Below are 17874 nucleotides of genomic sequence, written 5' to 3' on the forward strand. Positions count from 1 at the left end.
ACAAAGAGATCATGTACATTCATCATTAAACTAAAGGAACGCAGTCTTTCCTACACATAAAAGTTCATGCCCTGTTCATTTTACAGCATTAACAGCAACTGTTTGCATTTTCTAGAATGCTTTTTAGGATCTGCAGCACAACAGAAATGAAAAAAATTCAACTTTCATTGTACATAACACAAAGTCTGAGTGGCCAGAACCCTACTACTGACCTCTTTTCACCATCACTTTATAAATACAAGTCATATTCGACTTTTGGGTGTTCTTTGGCTCATGTACCAGTTAGCAACAAGTTACGCTGTTTTTCTTTCTTCCCTCAGTTTGCTGCATGAAGTGTTTGCTGGGGGAAAGCTGGACCTAGTACTGACCACCTGATCCTCAGCTGTTAGTACCTGGAAACACTGCAATGTTACACTTACTTGGAAGACTAAGTTTGATGAAATCCCACTTGACTGAAAGTAAGAATCCATTGTCTATAAATTGATGACCAGTAATTGAGCACACAATACTGCTTTTATTTGAAGTTGCTAACCTCCAGTATGAGGTTGACTCAAAACCGAGACTTGTCTCAGCACATTTGCCGGTGACCATTGTTGACTGTCACATTCCTAAACTTTTAAGGCCATACCAAGAGAAAAGTCATGAAAGTTCAAAAGCAGGAGATCAGGAAAGTCAAAGACACCAGGTTTTCAAGACTTGAAATATCCAGTAATTTCATTCTTGCACAGTGCTGTCTCCCCTATACGCTCCCTTTCCCCACTGCCATCAGATAAAAATGAGAACATCCTCCTTATGGAAAACATACTCAAAGCAAGTAAATTTTAAACCTTGTTGCTACACTACTGAAATAGTATTTTGAAAAGAAAAATTACTGCCCTTTGGTTTGGTTAGTTTTTAAAATGGTGTATGAATGTGGACTTGGCAACTGTAAAGAGAAAACTTCCATCAACTACATCTGAGTTATAGGAAAGAAGGCAAATTCCTTATGATCTGGTCATTCTGTTGGAAAGAAGAAAGTAAAGCAGATTTGTGTGTCTTCATTTTCTGCTTCCGTTGCAGCCCACCGGTTACCTATTCAAGTATTTCAAAGTTCAACTTAAGAAACAGAAGAAAATTGTATGTGAATCCTTAAACAGTATAATTAAAGGTTAAAGACATGATTCTGCCAAAGCATATAAATTTCAAGTTTTGAATAAACCATGCATGAAGATAAGTGGTTAAAACAGTATAACCTCAAGATATCTTCCCTTAAATACATTCCCAACTGAGCTTTCCCAAGTTCACACTTGGTGTTTGTTTTATTGGTTTTGTTTGATTTGGCATTTTTTGTTTTGGTATTTTCCTTCTGCCCCCAGATGCATCTATGGGTAATAAGCTTTGTACAGCAGGAACTCTACATTCCAGTCAGTCTGTCTGTCTTGATGCTAAAAGCACTTTAAAAGTGAAAAGGATAAAGCTCTTGTCCTATTGAAATCTGACAACCTGGCTTTGGTGGTAGTTTCATTAACAGTAAAGTATGAGGTAATATAAAACACAGCCAAATAAAGCTACTTTTAAGCACTTGTGTCCAACAGCAAAGACATCAGCACTTTTAAATTTGCAGCCCTGTTTCTCCCAAAAGAGAACAGATGCCCATGGTCAGAGAAACAAGTTCCATGAACACACTTGTCAAACTGATTCTGTTTTAAATTCACCTCGAAGTGGAATGTTTCAAATCATGGAAGGGTCTAAACATAAACATTATTTAATGCTGGATACACACTAAGTTTTTATTAAGCATTACACTAGAACTACTTTGGTATAAAAATACTTTATTTTAAAGCTATGAAAGTTATAAATATATGTAGTTAAACTTTCTACTCACAGAATGTTTGCTATTTTAACATTAGTGATTTGTTTCTCCTAACGAATCTGAATTTTATTCGAAAGGTTTACAAGACATTATTACTATAATTTAAAAAACCCATCATTACAGGGATCTGTACTAATTGTGATGTTTTATCAGTATTCATTTAACCTCTAGATTTTTAATGAAGGCAGCAAAAACAACTATTTTCTGATGATACAGAATTTCTTATTTCTTGAAGCGTTTCTGTGGTTGACCACTTCTTCATTAGTTACCTGCAGCATGGCACCTTCCTGCCAAAGAAAAAAAAAGTGTATCTGAAGATGTTTATCACATATGTCTAAACCAAATTACCAATAGGGGAACTTCAGCCATTTTTAAAAAAAAAGTATAAGCAGTTCACTGGTGTGTCTAACACAAAAGGAACAGGACTTTTGTTAGCTGAGTCCACGTTCTTCAATGGGTAGCCTTTTAGAGGCAATGAACTTTGAAATTAAGGCATTTTTGGTTGCCTTTTTTTTTGACAGGTTTTGTTGATTTTTATTTAAAACCAAATCTAGTAGAGTATGCCACCCTTACTCTGAGTAACTCATTCAATACTTGATAAATTTCCATCAATTTGAGGTGCACACATTCAATGCAGTGAGAGTAAGGCTGACTAAATTTGGCACTAAGGTTTGTTAGCTGCAAGAACTATAAAAAATGGTGGAAACCTCAACATTCTAGCCAAATTCCAATTTACACAAATACACTGTACACTTATGAAATACCACCTGCAGTTTCATTTGAAGGTTTCACTTGCCCTCCTAAAGAACTGCTTATGCAGTTGTTAAAAGAATGGACGACACATTCCTTCACAGAGGCGGATGTATTCTGTGGTGAAATTTTTCCTTACACGTAAACACTCTACAGTTACTTGGGAACCTTCAGGATGAAATGTGTTATATAGAATAGATTACAGCAGACAAGACACGGAACAACATAGTTCATTTTCAACAGCACAGAACTACCTTCATTGCATTACCTTGCAACCACCATAATGCATAGACTCCCAAGAAAAAAGAAAATGTTGCAGGATGCAAAAATAAAGTTGTATGATTTAATTAACTTGTGACCTACCATTTTAACTACCAACACCAGGGATGGAACCCTTGCAAAGCTTTACTAATGGACACTTGCAGGTCTCATTTGTTCAACTGTAGCAGTGTACAGTGGCAGCAGTCTATGCTTGTCCAGGGTTCATATCATAGCTAGATTCCAGTAGGAAAAAAATATGTTAAGTAGCTGAAATTAACAATTATTTTTGTAAAAAAATTTAATAATACAAGAAAACAGGATTCACAAATTTCTTTTCAATTTGTAATAGTTAACTCAATTCATTGCTATATGTTAAACTACATAATGATAATCACTATACTGAAAGAATACTGTCATACATTATTAATTTCTTGGGTTTGAAACATTAAGAAAGGAAAAGTAAACAAGATCTTACCTAAAGAAGTTTAACTGAAGCTTAGAACTATTTTGCTCTACACCCTCAGCCTTCGTTGCCATCCTTATAAACAATCTACCGTAGTTAAAGCTTTGCAGAGATACAGCACAGCTTTTTAAGACTGGCTGAACTTTTAGTGACGTTTTCAAGAGTTCTCTTGTACTAGACCTGCGTCCCTGGAAGAGTACCTTGCTGGGGTTTTTTCCTTTCCTTGCCATTGAAGAAGCAGCATCTAAAAAATCTAAAAAGGTGTTTCTCCTTGCAGAGATACCCCTTAAGTTACCTAGATAGTTTAAACCTGGTAATTTACAGACAACATACTTTTTCTCACCAGCATTAAATTTTACACGTACAACAATAGCTTTGTATTATTTGTGGGACCTTATACTACCCACTCCTTGCCTTATTTTACAGTATTAAAAAAAAAATCTAAAATTACACAATATTTCCTTTAGAATTATTTTATTAAAATCATAAATGTACAACAGCTTCTTAACTCTACACACGCACTTAAATTTTTAAAAGGAAAACGTTATGTCTTATTACACCATGATCCTGGCTAAAAGCTTTTCAAAACTTTGAGAAAAATCTTAAAAAAGGTTTCACATGTCACCTGAAACTTACAAATTTAACATTATCAAAGGAATGCTTCTACACTTACAAAGACCACTAGAAAGAAACAACAATTAAAAAGCTAAGAAACTGTCTCAAAGGCATTTTTACAATCCTTCCTCCACAGTAAGGTAATGTTATTAAATAATCCAAATCCATTCACAAAATGGCTCTCTGCATCTGCTCTGGTGTCTTCTGCCATATCACTGCATATTTATGCATGACTGAGATAAGTGTTTCCTTAACATTGTTATTTCGATAACCTGAAGCTGTTCTGTTACCTCTGGGCTCTCATCCTCTCCTATTTATACAGTGAAGCCTGTTTCAACAGAAGTAAAGAGTAAAAAAATAGGTTATGAAATTATTCATCTAACCATTTTTTAAAGGAAAGATAATATCCTAAAAAGCTTTTAACTCCTGCAGCTACTCTCAAGAATCACTGCAATATTAACACTTAAAAACATACTTACCCATGGCATGCTTGAAGAAACTCAGTAACGGCTCCTCCCTCCATATCCACCACTGCCTCCACTGCCCCCGGGACCATAGTTTCCTGCAGATGCAGAACAACAAACAGAATGGTCCCATCAGTACATTTTTAAATCTAGGAAAGTTTTTCACGGAAGCAATCAATCAAAGCTTGACTAAATGAAGAGTAACATCTGCTTTAATTCCAGTGACAGCATTTGCAACACAGGCTTTTAACAGTTCACTGTTTTCCTCTAAGGAACCTCCAAAGACTGCCACAGGAAGCAACTACATGCTGAAATCTTACAAGATTCAACAGTGCCACATGTAATCTGATGCACTGTGCTGTCTTAAGACTGTGAGGGCTGAATTTGCTTGTAGGCTAAACCTTATAAGAAAGGGCTTTATGTTTCAGTTTCCATTTCACAAGTCTGATACTCCATATTAAGTAACTTATAGACAACAAAAAGTAGGATGCCTCAGAAAAAAAAGACACAAGAGGAGGATAAAATGAAATCACAGCAGATGTGCTGGAAATTAACTAGACTCTCCACAAATAGTGTGAGCTGACAGCAAAGAACATGAAATAGAATCTTTAAAATCGAAATTGCACAACACTGTGGAAAAAGTTAGTATGTTTTATCTGTTTCAAAATAAATTTCCCTGAGACAAGCTTTACAATCTCAAGACACTGAAGCAAACTTGCAGAAAGAACACAGGCACTGCAATACATCTAACTGCACAAGTTATCCAATTCCTACACACCCACCTTGGAATCATAGAATAACCTGGGCTGGATGGGACCTTTTAAGGTCATCTTGTTCCAAACCCTCTGCCATAGGCAGGGTTATCTGTCACTAGACCAGGATGCTCAAAACCCCATCTAACCCTGCCTTGAACACTGCCAGCAATGGGGCACTCACACCACCTCTCAGCAACCTGTTCCAGCACCTCATCACCCTCACAGTAAGTTTTTTCCTAATACCTAATCTCAGTCTACCATTTTTTAGTTCAAAACAGTTACCCCATGTCTTCTATCTCCCCCAAAGTCCTAGAAGTCCACCCACTCCAAGTACAAGGAACTATACAGGACATATACCTCCACCATATGGTCCCCCCATGTTCCTGCTGCCACCAAAATTTCCACTCTTCATCGGACCGTAATTTGAAGGTTGTTGGTTGTAGTTGCCAAAATCATTATAGTTTCCACTTCCATAATTGCCTGTATTATCAAAACAAAAGTGGAGAAATACCTACATGAGCTAAAATGGATGCAACACTTTAAGACACCCCATTATAAAAATTCTAAACAAAGTACAAAATCACACACGTATTCCAGCAGTGCATGCACCAAACAATGTTTTTGTTCTATTTCATACTACTTGAAAAACAACAACTTCCTTACACAACAGTTCCAAACAACCATTCCCCCCAACCTCAAATGACTTGCAGTAATTTGTAACTGAAATGCTTGAACAATTTAAGCTTAAATGTTACCTCCTCCATAGTTGTCATAACCACCTCCATAGCCCCCACCCTGGTTGCCATAACCAGGTCCTCCTCCACCATAGCCTCCTCTTCCTCCTCCATAACCAGGACTGCCACCAAAGTTGCCACCTGTGTGAACATAATCCTTTTAAATTAGCTTTTCAATATAAAATGCACTCAAATTATACACAAAAAATATTTTTCTGTTTAGAAGAACAGAGAGAATAAAAAAGGTAGTTTTGTAAAGAAATTTCTATGGACAGTACTTTTTAAAACACATACTAACACCCACCCTAACTGAACTATGACCAAACCCCAACAGTCAGACTGCCTGAAGACCTCAACTGAAAGGTTTAATTAATCTTCATTTTCCAGGAAATTTAAGACCCACTCTTATCCTAAAGATAATAATGCTTGTCCAAAAAATAACCATACAATCTGCCATATGGAAATCTGACGTAAGCCAACAACCATGTACATTTCTTAAAGCCAACAAAATGGCTCAGGTAATTCAGATAAATTTTATACATATGAACATAAATATGGAAGTGTTTCTTAATGAGAGAAAAACAAATCACCACCACAACAGCAAACTAACCTCCAGGTCCTCCGCCATATCCGTTATATCCATCACCAAATCCACGGCCACTTCCATATCCATCTATTGGGAGAAAAAACCCCAAAGGATTTCAATTTAGCTGCAGCAAACTAGTAAAATTCTCAAACTCTTATGAACTAAATCTCAGAAATTATCAATTAAGAACATGTACAATTAACTTCAGAAAAATAAAGCTAAACATCCAATCATTGCTCTACATTTTTTCTTTTCTTGGGTTTATATGGTACCCAGTTTTAAAATGTCAGGCAAGCGCTGCATAGAACCAGAGAAATCTTTTTTTAGCAAATAATTACGTTTAGATTACTTCTGGCTTTCAATAAAAGCTAAAAAATAAAAACCAAACCCAACCAAAAAACCACAGCCAAAGCAAAACAGAAAAACCGAAACGCAAGTTACTTTTCCCAAAAATTGTTTCCACTGCTACAGGTGCATGTAAGTCAAACGGTACCACAGCACACAAAGTTCTCCAGAACCAGAAAAAAAAGCACTAATAAGGTAAAAAATGTAAATGCTACAAACATGCCTGTCTTACCGGCTCCCCCTCTGAAATTGCTCCCAGGTCCTGGACCAAAGTTGCCACCACCTCCACGAGCATCACCAAAACCGAAGTTTCCTGTATCAGTTTAACATTTATAAGTAGTGAGATTGTGGAAAGTGAACACAAAAATCAACCACAAACTACTAACCATTACTTGTACATACCTCCTCTCCCACTCCTAGAATTTTGAACTTCCTGCATTTCCTGTCTAGAGAGAGCTTTCCTTACTTCTGCATTATGTCCGTTGATGGTGTGGTACTTCTGCACTGTAACCATATCAAATAACAGGCTATCAGCATTCAACTGGCAACAAGTCAGAGTATCAGACTTCTAACACAAACACATTCTGAATCATATAAGAGAACACAAAATACCATACGATTTTGTAACAAACATGACAACACTTATTTGAAATACATGTTCCCACACAATCCAGCAACCTATGATGGAGCAAATAATACAGGCACATAACTAAATCCCATTATCTGTAAGCTCAGCTTTATGCTGAGGCTGTAAGAATTAATACTATCCAAAGAAGGAGTGAAATTACTTACATACAATTTTATCCACAGGATCATGGTCATCAAATGTAACAAATCCAAACCCTCTCTTTTTACCAGACTGTCTGTCAGTAATGATTTCAATAGTGTCGATTTTCCCATACTCCTCAAAGTAGTCACGAAGGTGGTGCTCTTCAGTGTCCTCTTTAATACCACCAACAAATAATTTTTTCACAGTAACATGAGCACCAGGTTTTCCAGATTCCTGTTAAAAGAATTTTCTAAATTAGCACAAAAAAAACAATTTCACAAAGCACTATTTTAGCTGGATTTCAGGAACAGAATTCAGATAAACTACAATTTTTAAGGTACAGCCCTTTTGTGAGGCATGACCTTGCAGGCTCATTTAGGGGGCCTTCTAAGAGGAAAGTAACACAGCATTACTTGGAGGTTTTTCCTCCCTCTTTTATGTCAAAGCTTTAAAAGCACTGAAAAATGACACAGATTATCTGTCTGAAAGAACTGCAAGTATTTAATAACTTAAGTTAGAGCAGACTTCTGTAATTGTTAAAACAAAGATGCATCAGTTTGTTCTGCCCAATACCCTGACAGCAATGAACCCACACTGCACTTGTATCAAGGCCCTTCAACCTCAGCAAATTCACAACTATGCATTTTAATCCCATTAAACTGCATACACACATGCTGTTGTAATTACCTTTTTCCAAATGCTAACCAACCCTGCATTCTGCAGGGAATGGAAAGAAAATCGGGATAGCTAACAGGGGTACCAGTGATTACAATTTCCATTTCCCCATACCTTTGGGACAGCTCATTCAAATCCAGTTCATCAGTCCAACCTTAATCTGGTAAGCCCTCCCAGAGCTTCCATGTGGTGAACAGAACTTGCATTATAATCCACCCTTGCTCCTCAAGCACCTCTGTGCCACAGTAACCTGGCTCTGGTTTTATGTACCTTTTAGAAATACCCCAGAAAGATCTTGGAATAATCAGAAAGACTGACAGGAGTTTATTAATTTGAGGCTTGTAACAGGAACTATTCCAGAAAAGTTGCTTTGGAATTTGCATAATTACAAATATTCAACAGAACATGTTTGCTACAACATGTTTCAGACCCCAGACCTGTCCCTTGCAGACATGATTCCATAACCAGAGTAACATAATTCACTGTAATAGTAGACATAGATATAAGAGACTAAAAGTGTGGGAAATAATGCCCCAACTATCGGCTTTGAACCAGGTAATTTAAACCCAGACAACTTCAAACAAAAACAAAGCCCAACTGTCTGACCAAAACAGGCATTTTTCAAAGCATGAGAAGCACCTGCTTTCAAAGCCATACTTACCTCTCTAGCCACAGCTCTCTTAGGCTCAACCACCCTTCCATCAATCGTGTGAGGTCTTGCAGCCATAGCTGCATCAACTTCAGCCATGGAAGAGAATGTTACAAAGCCAAACCCCCTTGATCTCTTGCTTGCAGGATCCCTCATTACCTAGAATCAATAAACACATTTAAACTATTTCTATCTGTCTCATGTTAAGCTTTTTGGTAACAGTATTAAGAGTGTGTAAGCTTAATTTACTTTTTCCTTGGTTTGATTTCAAAACACAAAGCAGCACACTCTGTTGATTTAGTATGAGTGACACTGCTTGGGATCAAAGAAATTCAAACCACTGCTGTCCTCCAAGACTCAGTTAACTCAGAAATGCAGCTAGATCAGTGAGGTGCATTTATACTTGTGTTTATTTTTGGAAAAAAAAACAAAAACAAAACCATTCACATAGTTTCTTTTAAGCTTCATGAAGACCACCGACTTTAAACCTGTGTTATTACTTACTACTCCCACGACACTTCAGCAGAGAACTTCTACCAGAGTCACCATCCCTGTCAGTATTTAGAAGACACACAAATGCAGGTGCTTACAGACATGGTTTAGGGATGAACTTGTCAGTGCATGGTTAAATAGTAAGTGGTTTCTTCCAACCTTAACAACTCTATGAAAACATCACAGAGAAAGACATCCTTTTCCAGCTTTACTGAGGCTGCTTACCAAGACACCATTTTTTGCCAAATGTTACCAACCACACAGATGTAATAGTGCTCCCTGGAAGCACTTCCTAATGCACTTCAGACAACTTTCAGATACCAAAGCTGAACTGTTGCAATCAGTAGTTAGATAATCTGTTTACAGAAAACAGATTGTGAATGTTCCCTAACTTAATCAAGCTTGCAAGAGTAAAATTTACACGTTGCTACAATGGACTGAACTGTGTGTAAAGCAACCAACTGTACCATTAAAAGCTAATATTCCATCTTCTCTAAGCAACCCAGAAAACACACATTTAAAATTCCTACACATTCCATGCCACTGCTATGTACTGGTATGCTGAACTTACCACACAGTCTGTAAGCTTTCCCCATTGCTCATAGTAACTCCTCAAGCTTTCTTCTGTGGTTTCAAAGCTTAAGCCGCCAATAAACAGTTTGCGGAACTGCTCCTTTTCCCTCTGCCACGAGAAAAAAAGATTACATTCATATAATTTGAAACACCTCTTCTGCATTAGCAAATCAAACACTAACCAAGATTTTCATAGGTGTCAAATACTTTCAGTAAGACTTATTTTCAAAATGAGACCTGGCTCTTCTAAAGGTTCTACCCCTATTAAAGGATTTAAGTAATTTATGCAATTCTACAGGTCTGCTTTTACAATACAAATTTCTTTAGTCCTTATTCCTGCATCTCCCTCTAAATATCAAGAGCAAGGAACCACACTTGAAGACTTTCAGAATATTCCTCTGTAAGACCCATATGAGATGCTTTTTAAAGAAAATGAGAACTTTGGGATTTGTTTTTATTACAGAAAATAGGAATTAATTTATACTGTCTGATTCCATCCTGGGTAACATTCAATTATAAAAACCATTCTGGTTAAAGTTGTTCTACATTAATACTACCGTACTATTTATCCAAGGCATTGTGAGTGAAAATCAATTAAATACATCTAAATATGTTATGTAACAGGGTAACAATTCCTGTTTTCTCCATAATCACTAAAACAAATGAAACTCAAGCAATCTGTAAAATTTACCTGGAATCCCACACCACTGGAATTACCAATAAACCTATACACCCTCAACAGGAGCACCATTAAAATAATTCATTTCCAAGTAGAAATGTGAATAATACAATAGTGGATATATTCATATCCACTAATGCTTTCAGTAAGACTTTATTTTCTTGCAGAGAAACTATCACTGCACTTGTTAAGCAGAGATCTTTTATGTAATGAGAAGAGCATCATTAAAAAAACCCAACAAAAATCAGGACCAGTAATAAGCTATTGAATTCACTTTTCTTGTATATACTGGTAAACTACAGCAGAAAGGAGAACCTTCCAACTTCTACCAGTTCAAAGCACTTTTACAGTAACTTTTTATACAAATCAGGCCTTTTAATTGCCGGGTTTTACATACAAAAGTATCACTAGCTCATAAGTGCGAAAATTTCATGCCAAACTTAAAAAATGCACTAAGAAGTAGTTCCCTTCCACAAATTCATTATTTTAGAATGTTGTTTTGAAGAGAACTTTTCTTCTAGGGACAAGAGAACTCAAACCAAATCACTTCAGCTTTTTACTGTTAACTAACTTTAAAAATCAAGAAAATCTGCTTGGGTGTTTGGTTGGGTGTTTTCTTTAGTGTGGTGGTTATTTTTTACACAACTCAAATATCGCAGAGGAAAGTGCAATTGACAAACACGACTAACTGTGCAATGGGGACTAAGTTAAATTGAAATAGGAAACTAGAAAAACAGAGACTATGAAAACAAGGAAAATACTGCAGTGCACATATGCTTTTAGAAGTATTAAGCCAAGCTGCATGCAGACCAACATATTTTCTGAAGTTGTCCAAGGCAGGCCTGGATCAAGATGCATAACAGAACACAATTAGTGTAGGCAGTGACAACCTAGGGTTTTTTCTTCAAAATACACCTCTGTATTACCAGCCTCATGTACTGCAGTCTGACAAGGAAGTCGACTTTCTCCCCTCCTTCTTCCAAATACATCCTCTATTTAAGACTGATGAGTTCAAATTTCTCTTGAAAAATATTTGGAATCTGCTCTTGGATCTAATTTTTTTTTTTCTTCTAGGAATAAAATGAAAGCTAGTACTGTCTCCTCCTTACACAAAGGACAGGCAAAATAAGACACGTGTTCAGAAGCAGCAGAGACGTGTTTTAACTAGTTTATTTTCACCTCTTCGCATAAAAGGAACAAACAAAAGAACACTGCACACCAGACCACTATAAAAAAAATCATATTCATCGATATGTCATTTATTAATTCTGAGTAGGAGGTAGAAAAAAAATTTAAGCAACAATACTACAAAAACAAAATCCTCCCTTCAGTTTTGCTGCTTGAGAATTAGGGACCACTTGCTTACAGTTTCATAGATCTACAAGAAAACTTTTTCCTGTATAATCAATAACCATACATTTAATAAAGGATATTATTATAAAAATATGATAATTAAGAAAGTGTAGTAGGCAGATAGGATATTTTCAGTGTTATGTTTACTCCTGAAAACAGCAATAAACCTGTAAATGGAACTCAATGAAAGAATGGAACGATTATAAAAATATACTACATATAACTACCAGACACTGAACAGAATAGTTAATGCATTTCACAGATGTATTTAGGGTCATGATCTACCTAGAAAATCTACCACCACACGTCAGAAAACAGCAATAACGAAATTCATCACCAGTTCTTAATGAAAACCATTGAGCCAAAACAGCACACACAGGCGGCTCCACTAACATGCAGACAATCTCTACATGCAGAGAAACTATTTGTCTTAAAATGAGCCAGTTTGGAGAAGCTCTGGATGGCAATAACACTAACCTCCTACCAAAGTCCAGAGAGTTCTGCCCATCAAAAGTTTGTGCAGAAAGTATAAAATAACAACAATAACTATCATCATACCAGTACCTCTTGAAATCCTGAGGAAAATACTCTTTTGGTAAAGACACAGACACCTCATACTTAGGAAAGGCCACAATATAAAAGCTGGAGGTAACACCTCTCTCGAGATTTCCACAGTACATCCCGTAGCAGGAATCAAACGCCAGAGCAAATTTTTACCTCTGTAGGATCTTCATCCGTGTGTATTTTAAACTTTCCTTCACAGGCTTAAAGCAACTTGAAAGCATAAAAAATGCATAACCTTTACTGAAATCTTAATCACCAGAGCAAGGAAAGGTGTTTCATATAGCGGTAACGTGCGCACACACAATCCACGCTGACTGCGGAATTAAGAATTCGGGTAACAAAAACGTTTAAGGGAAACAAGCGAAGGGGATCCCTGAACTCCAGGGCTCGGCAATCCCTCAGCGCTGCTCGCCCGCCGCCTGTGGCAGCCGGGACGCAGCGGCCGCGCCGGCTCCGCCATGTGGCGGCAGCGGGAACACCGCGGCCCCGAGCCGGGCGGGGAAAATGGCGCCCGGGAGCAGCCGCCGCCTCCAGGGAAAGCGCTGCAAATTGCTTCTAGCGTGCACCTACACACGCGGTACTAAGACCTCTCCGGCGCTCATTCTCGTCCCCGTGAACACCTGACGACTACAGCTGGCCCCCGCCTTGCCCACTCTGCCGGAGGGATCCCCACAGCCCCTCGCACCACGAGTCTCGGCCAGGCCGCCATTTTACCCCTCCCCCTCGCCACCGCCATTACCCGCAGCGCCACCTCGGCCGCTCCGCGCCTTGCGAGGCCAAGACGGCCCCCAACACGCGGAGCTCCAACTCCCCCTCCTCCTGCGACACTTCAGCAGCAGCGCAGCTAATAGCCAAGGCCACGGGCTCAAGAACGTGCTGTCCGCCATGCGCGGTTACCGCAGCTTCTGCCGCCTCGCCAGGCTGCGCGCCAGCCCCAGTCGCCGCTTCCAGAACCTTCCTCTGCGCAAAGACATCCAGCATCCACCCCGCGCTGCGACCCGACAGCAGCGCCCGGACTTGAGCGGACCACTCAAGCTTGCCTGTAATGCTCAGCCCCGAAAAAATTCACTGTCTGCACAAGCAAACGCGTCTCCCTCCTTAAAAGCAAGCTCTAAATCCTCCCATTCCACGTACCATATTCTTCATGGTTTATGAATTCCTGCTCGAGAGTACCGTACAACCGGTCGGTAATGGCTGCCCGAGCTGTTACGTAATTTGAAATTCAGCTCCGCGTAGTGTTAGCGCCCTCCTACTCCAGCTCGGGCTCTCTTCCGAGGTTTAATTTATTAAAAAAAAAAGAAAAAAAAAAAGAAAAAAAAAGGCAGGCTCTGGAGCTTAAATATCTCCAAAGGGGCTGCAGTTCTGAATAACGCCCCTACGTGTTTTTATCGTGTAATGGAAAGTCATGGACTCCGTTAGTAATGGCCGCCTCCGAAATGAGCCGAAGGAGCTGTCGTCGTCGAGCTTATCCGCTTCGACAGCCGCCGGAAAAACCCGAACCAGGAATGGAAGCTCATTCGACTCGCTTCGGTAATTTCCGGAATCTGCCGCAGCAGGCGAAAATGGCGCTCGGCGCCAGCTCGGCAATTTCCGGACAGAAAGACGCAGCAAGTCATCGACTACTTCAGCCAGCTCGGCAGTTTCCGACCACCGACAGGCTCGCGAGACGTGCCCGAGCGCAGCCGAAGCGGCCTCGAACGCTGCTGGCACCGTGTCACTTGTTTTTGTTTGGTTTTTTTTCCCGGAAATTGAGAAAAGGCCCCGAAGGCTCAAACCTGGGCGTTAATATTAGTCGGGGGCGGCCGCACATCGCCCCTCGAAACCTCTCTCTGGCCCCCTTCCCCCTCCGCCCAGGCAGGAGGAAGTGAGAGCTACACAGATTTTGGCACAAGTGCGACACATCGCGGGGCCCCGGCGGAGGGAGGGAGGCGGACTTCACCGCAGCCCGCTCCGCTCTTTCCCCCGCACCGTCGGCATCGGGCGTGCCGCCCGCTCCGCCGCTCTGTTCTCCTCCCCTCCTTCATCCCCTCCCTTCTTCCCTCTCCGGCGGCCCTACACGCACCGCGACAAAGGGTGAGTGCTGCCGCCCCGCGCGCCAAAGAAATGGCGCTGGAGCAGCTCCTTTCTTCCCGCCCCCTCTGCTCCCCCTCCCTTTCAGCTTCACCGCGGATCCACCCGCGGATCTCCCGCCCGCAGCGAAGCCTCTCCAGCCGACTCCTCGAACCTCTTTTCTCACTTATGAATGAGTTCTCGGGCCTCAGAGGCCCGCTGCTTTCCGAGCCCGCTTCCCTCCCCCCTCCCCTTGCTCACGCCCAGGCCTCCCCGCCGCAACGCGGGAAATGGCCGCGCTCCAAGGGGGACCCCTCCAAATGAGCTTCAAACCCACCCCAGCGCTCCTCGCCCGCCCTCCGCAGGCCCGAGGCCCGCCCGGCCGCACCGATCGAGGGCCTCGCTCCACGGCGGCGGGCAGCATCGGGCCGGCGCGCATTCGCAGCGGCGGCCATGATGGCGGCCGTAGCTCCCGGGGTCCGCCAACCCCGTCCGCTCCCCCAGGCTTACCCAGTCGCTTTCCCGGTCGCCGCGAGGCATCTTCCTTCTTTTGGACGCCTGGCGCGGTCCTGCGCTCGCCCCGCGTTGGAGAGACGTCTTGGCCCCCCTCCTGTGCCGGCGGCGACGACGGTCGGAGGTTGTAGCGGCTCGCGCGTAGGCGGTGGCGGCGTCGTGCGCTCTGCCCCGTCACAGCCGCCGGCGCGCAGTGCTCGCCCAGCCCAGCCCAGCCCAGCCCCGCCAGCCACCGCCGCGCCGCTCCCCGCCCTCCGCCTCCCGCCCTCCCTCTCTCTCCCTCCCTGCCCCCACCCCCCGCCTCAGCCCCCCGCGGATGTCGCTGTTGCTGCTGCCGCCGCCGCTCAGTGCGCGCAGGGCGGGAGCCAGGAGGAGACAGGAGACCCAAGCGGCTGGGCACCATTGAAGTCTGTATCCTTCTCTCTCTCTCTCTCTCCCTCTTTTCTCTCGCTGCAGCCGCCTCCTTTCACCCCACTCACCCTCGAGTCCCTTTCCCTGACTCCCCTTTCCTCTGCGGCTCGCTGCGGGCCGCCGCGGGGAGATGCGGAGCGCAACCCGCCCGCCTCCCCCCACCGCCGCTTCTTCCCCACCCCCGCTTCCTTGGCGGTGGGGGGTGGCGGGCGGAGCGGAGCAGTCGGGGAATCGGGGCTTCGGCACCCGCTCGGGGAGGGAGGGAGGGAGGCCAGCTCCCGGACCCGCGGACGCTGTCGCCCCGGGGAAGGAGAGCAGCGCCGGGGGCGGGGGCAGCGGCACCCGCGCGGCAGACAAAGCCGGCCCGCCGGCCGTCCCTGCGTGTGCCCGGCCCGGGGGAAACGTGAAGGGGCGGGGGGAAGACGGCGTGGAAGGGGCCCTGTCAGCGGCGGCGGAAGCGGCCCGGGGCCTGCGTCCCCGTTACCTCGCCCGGGGCGGCCCCGCCGGCCTCATGTGCGCCCGCCGCAGGCCCGAGGCGCAGCCGCCCCCAGCAGGCCTCCGCAGGGCTGCCTCTGTTCCGTGGTGGGGGGCCTGTTGTTGGGTTTTGAGGATTTTTTTTTTTTTTGCCCCTTTCTGCTACCTCTCCGGGAGACACAAGGCAAGACCTTCGGCACTGGCGCCCTGGCCCCGGCCCTTCTCCCACTTCGCCTACCCCGCCGCCCATGGGACTGCCAAAATCCACCTCCCGTATCAGGGGAGGATTGGGCGGGATCGCTGAGTCCGGGAGGCTTTCTGGCCTTAAAGGACTTCTCTGCTTTACCCAGGCATATGGGGAATTCTAGCATTTCTATAGCTCGCTGCGGGGCGGTGACAATACATGCCTATGGAGCTGGTCGGTATGAGAAATGACATGGAAAAGGGGATGGATTGTGTTCAACGTAATTTGCATAGGTTAAATATGTAATATGTGCATCTTAGCTGAGTTAATACTGTTCTAGGACCTTAACTCTTGCCAACTTGAGAATCAGAAGGCAACGTTATAGTTGCATTAAGATAAATATTTGCTGTTTATAAGAATTTGCTACCATGTAAGAATAATGGGTGATTCATTGCACCACAAATATATATCTGTTCCCCATCAGATATTTGCATTTAATATAACTTAGGTGTATCTTCAATTGCTAGAATCTGAACTCTTGTTCTATTTGGTTTAAGGAAATAAGCATCCCTGATGGTCCTCCCCCTTTTCCCTAGAAACATGTCTATGCTTTTGAAGGCCTTGGGAAAAATCTTTTTTCAACCCTATATACCACCTTGTCTGTATAATTTACCCTGGCTAGCCTAATGGTGCATTCTGGGTTATGCCGGACAAAGTAGTAACCTACTTTTTGTTCTGGATTTAATCCGTGTAAGAAATGTTGTATGCATTCAATACATGGGGGTTGGAACAAGGACCATGCTTGTCTTGGGATGCCTTTCTTTGAGTAATGCAAACTTCCTTTTAATTGTCATGCATTTTTCTAGTAAAAGCTCTGCAAGTCTGCAATAAAAATGGCCTCCAATAAAACTACATTGGTAAGTTCATGCACACCTAAAGTATATAAGGATTTAATCAACATATTTTTCTTCAAACTTATAACTTGGCATCTCCATTTAAAAGATACATCCACATCTCCCCTCCCCAGCATTATTCTGACCAAAATTTCAGATCCAGAAAGTAAGGCTACTAGAAAGGACATTGTCTTTGGTTTTAATAAATCTGCCATTTCTAAAGAGAAACTAGTTGGGAAAGAAGTGTGAAAGGACTCTGCACTATTTCATCTTTTCTACAATAGAAAATACTGAGGATTTTTTTAGCCTCCTTTCAGCATACCATGTAATTCATCATACATGTAAAAAATAAAGTCCAAATCATGTACTCATTTAATTTCTCCCAGTGTATTTGGAGAAAACTATTTGCCTGACAAAAGGCAGTCTTTACAGATGAAAAGTAACATTATTGAGAAATGATGTGGCATAATTAAGATGCCTTTTGAAATGCTTTTTAACAAATAACAGTTTCTTTGAATTTCATAGGAGCAGAGATTATCAGATGTCAACCCCTCCTGGACCATTTTAATGATGCATTCATGGATCTCAAGTCCTCTAAAGCTTTGCTTGACATTAAAATATGGACTCCTAAGGGCAGTTGGTTGCTGGCTACAGTTCTACTAATAATGATACATAGTTTCACAAAAGGCAGACCTGTAGAATTATAATGTGAGATGTATCTGAGGTTGAGATGGGGAAGTAAGCAAAAAATATATGTGCACAATTCAGAAC

At 42.3% G+C, this 17874-nt stretch overlaps 2 protein-coding genes across 9 annotated transcripts in view; one reads left to right on the forward strand and one right to left on the reverse strand.

Moving 5' to 3' along the window:
• HNRNPA2B1 (heterogeneous nuclear ribonucleoprotein A2/B1) lies at positions 1 to 15344 on the reverse strand. Of its 4 annotated transcripts, XR_008482953.1 has the most exons (12): positions 15139 to 15344; positions 9982 to 10092; positions 8931 to 9077; positions 7618 to 7828; positions 7228 to 7329; positions 7049 to 7138; positions 6505 to 6567; positions 5916 to 6035; positions 5518 to 5640; positions 4421 to 4503; positions 2966 to 3096; positions 1 to 2139 (listed from the first exon to the last, which is right to left on the reverse strand). XR_008482953.1 is itself a non-coding variant. In XM_054274177.1 (11 exons), the coding sequence occupies exons 1-10, from the start codon at positions 15166 to 15168 to the stop codon at positions 4442 to 4444; spliced, it is 1059 nt and encodes a 352-aa protein (XP_054130152.1). In that variant the 5' UTR covers positions 15169 to 15343; the 3' UTR covers positions 3784 to 4269; positions 4421 to 4441. The 4 variants fall into 4 exon arrangements, 3 of the variants coding, with proteins under 3 accessions (XP_054130152.1, XP_054130153.1, XP_054130154.1); XM_054274177.1 differs by lacking the exons at positions 1 to 2139; positions 2966 to 3096 and adding an exon at positions 3784 to 4269 and having other exon boundaries at positions 15139 to 15343; XM_054274178.1 differs by lacking the exons at positions 1 to 2139; positions 2966 to 3096 and adding an exon at positions 3784 to 4269 and having other exon boundaries at positions 7058 to 7138; positions 15139 to 15341.
• The window catches only part of CBX3 (chromobox 3), a 14238-nt gene continuing 10928 nt past the window's right edge, over positions 14565 to 17874 (forward strand). For 2 of the 5 annotated variants that reach the window (XM_054274181.1, XM_054274182.1), the window contains exons 1-2: positions 15430 to 15548; positions 17077 to 17127. Coding sequence is in view for 1 of the 5 variants with exons in the window: in XM_054274182.1 (XP_054130157.1) it covers positions 17104 to 17127 (24 nt within the window). In the remaining 4 variants the exon portion in view is untranslated. Of the gene's footprint in view, positions 14653 to 15429; positions 15549 to 17076; positions 17128 to 17874 lie in introns of those variants that run through there. The other 3 variants (XM_054274180.1, XM_054274184.1, XM_054274185.1) reach the window with 2 other exon arrangements.

The sequence above is a fragment of the Melozone crissalis genome, unplaced genomic scaffold (genome assembly GCF_028551555.1).
Source record: "Melozone crissalis strain CALT ecotype California unplaced genomic scaffold, PUWL_Pcris_2 ptg000016l_1, whole genome shotgun sequence".
Taxonomy (NCBI): domain Eukaryota; kingdom Metazoa; phylum Chordata; class Aves; order Passeriformes; family Passerellidae; genus Melozone; species Melozone crissalis.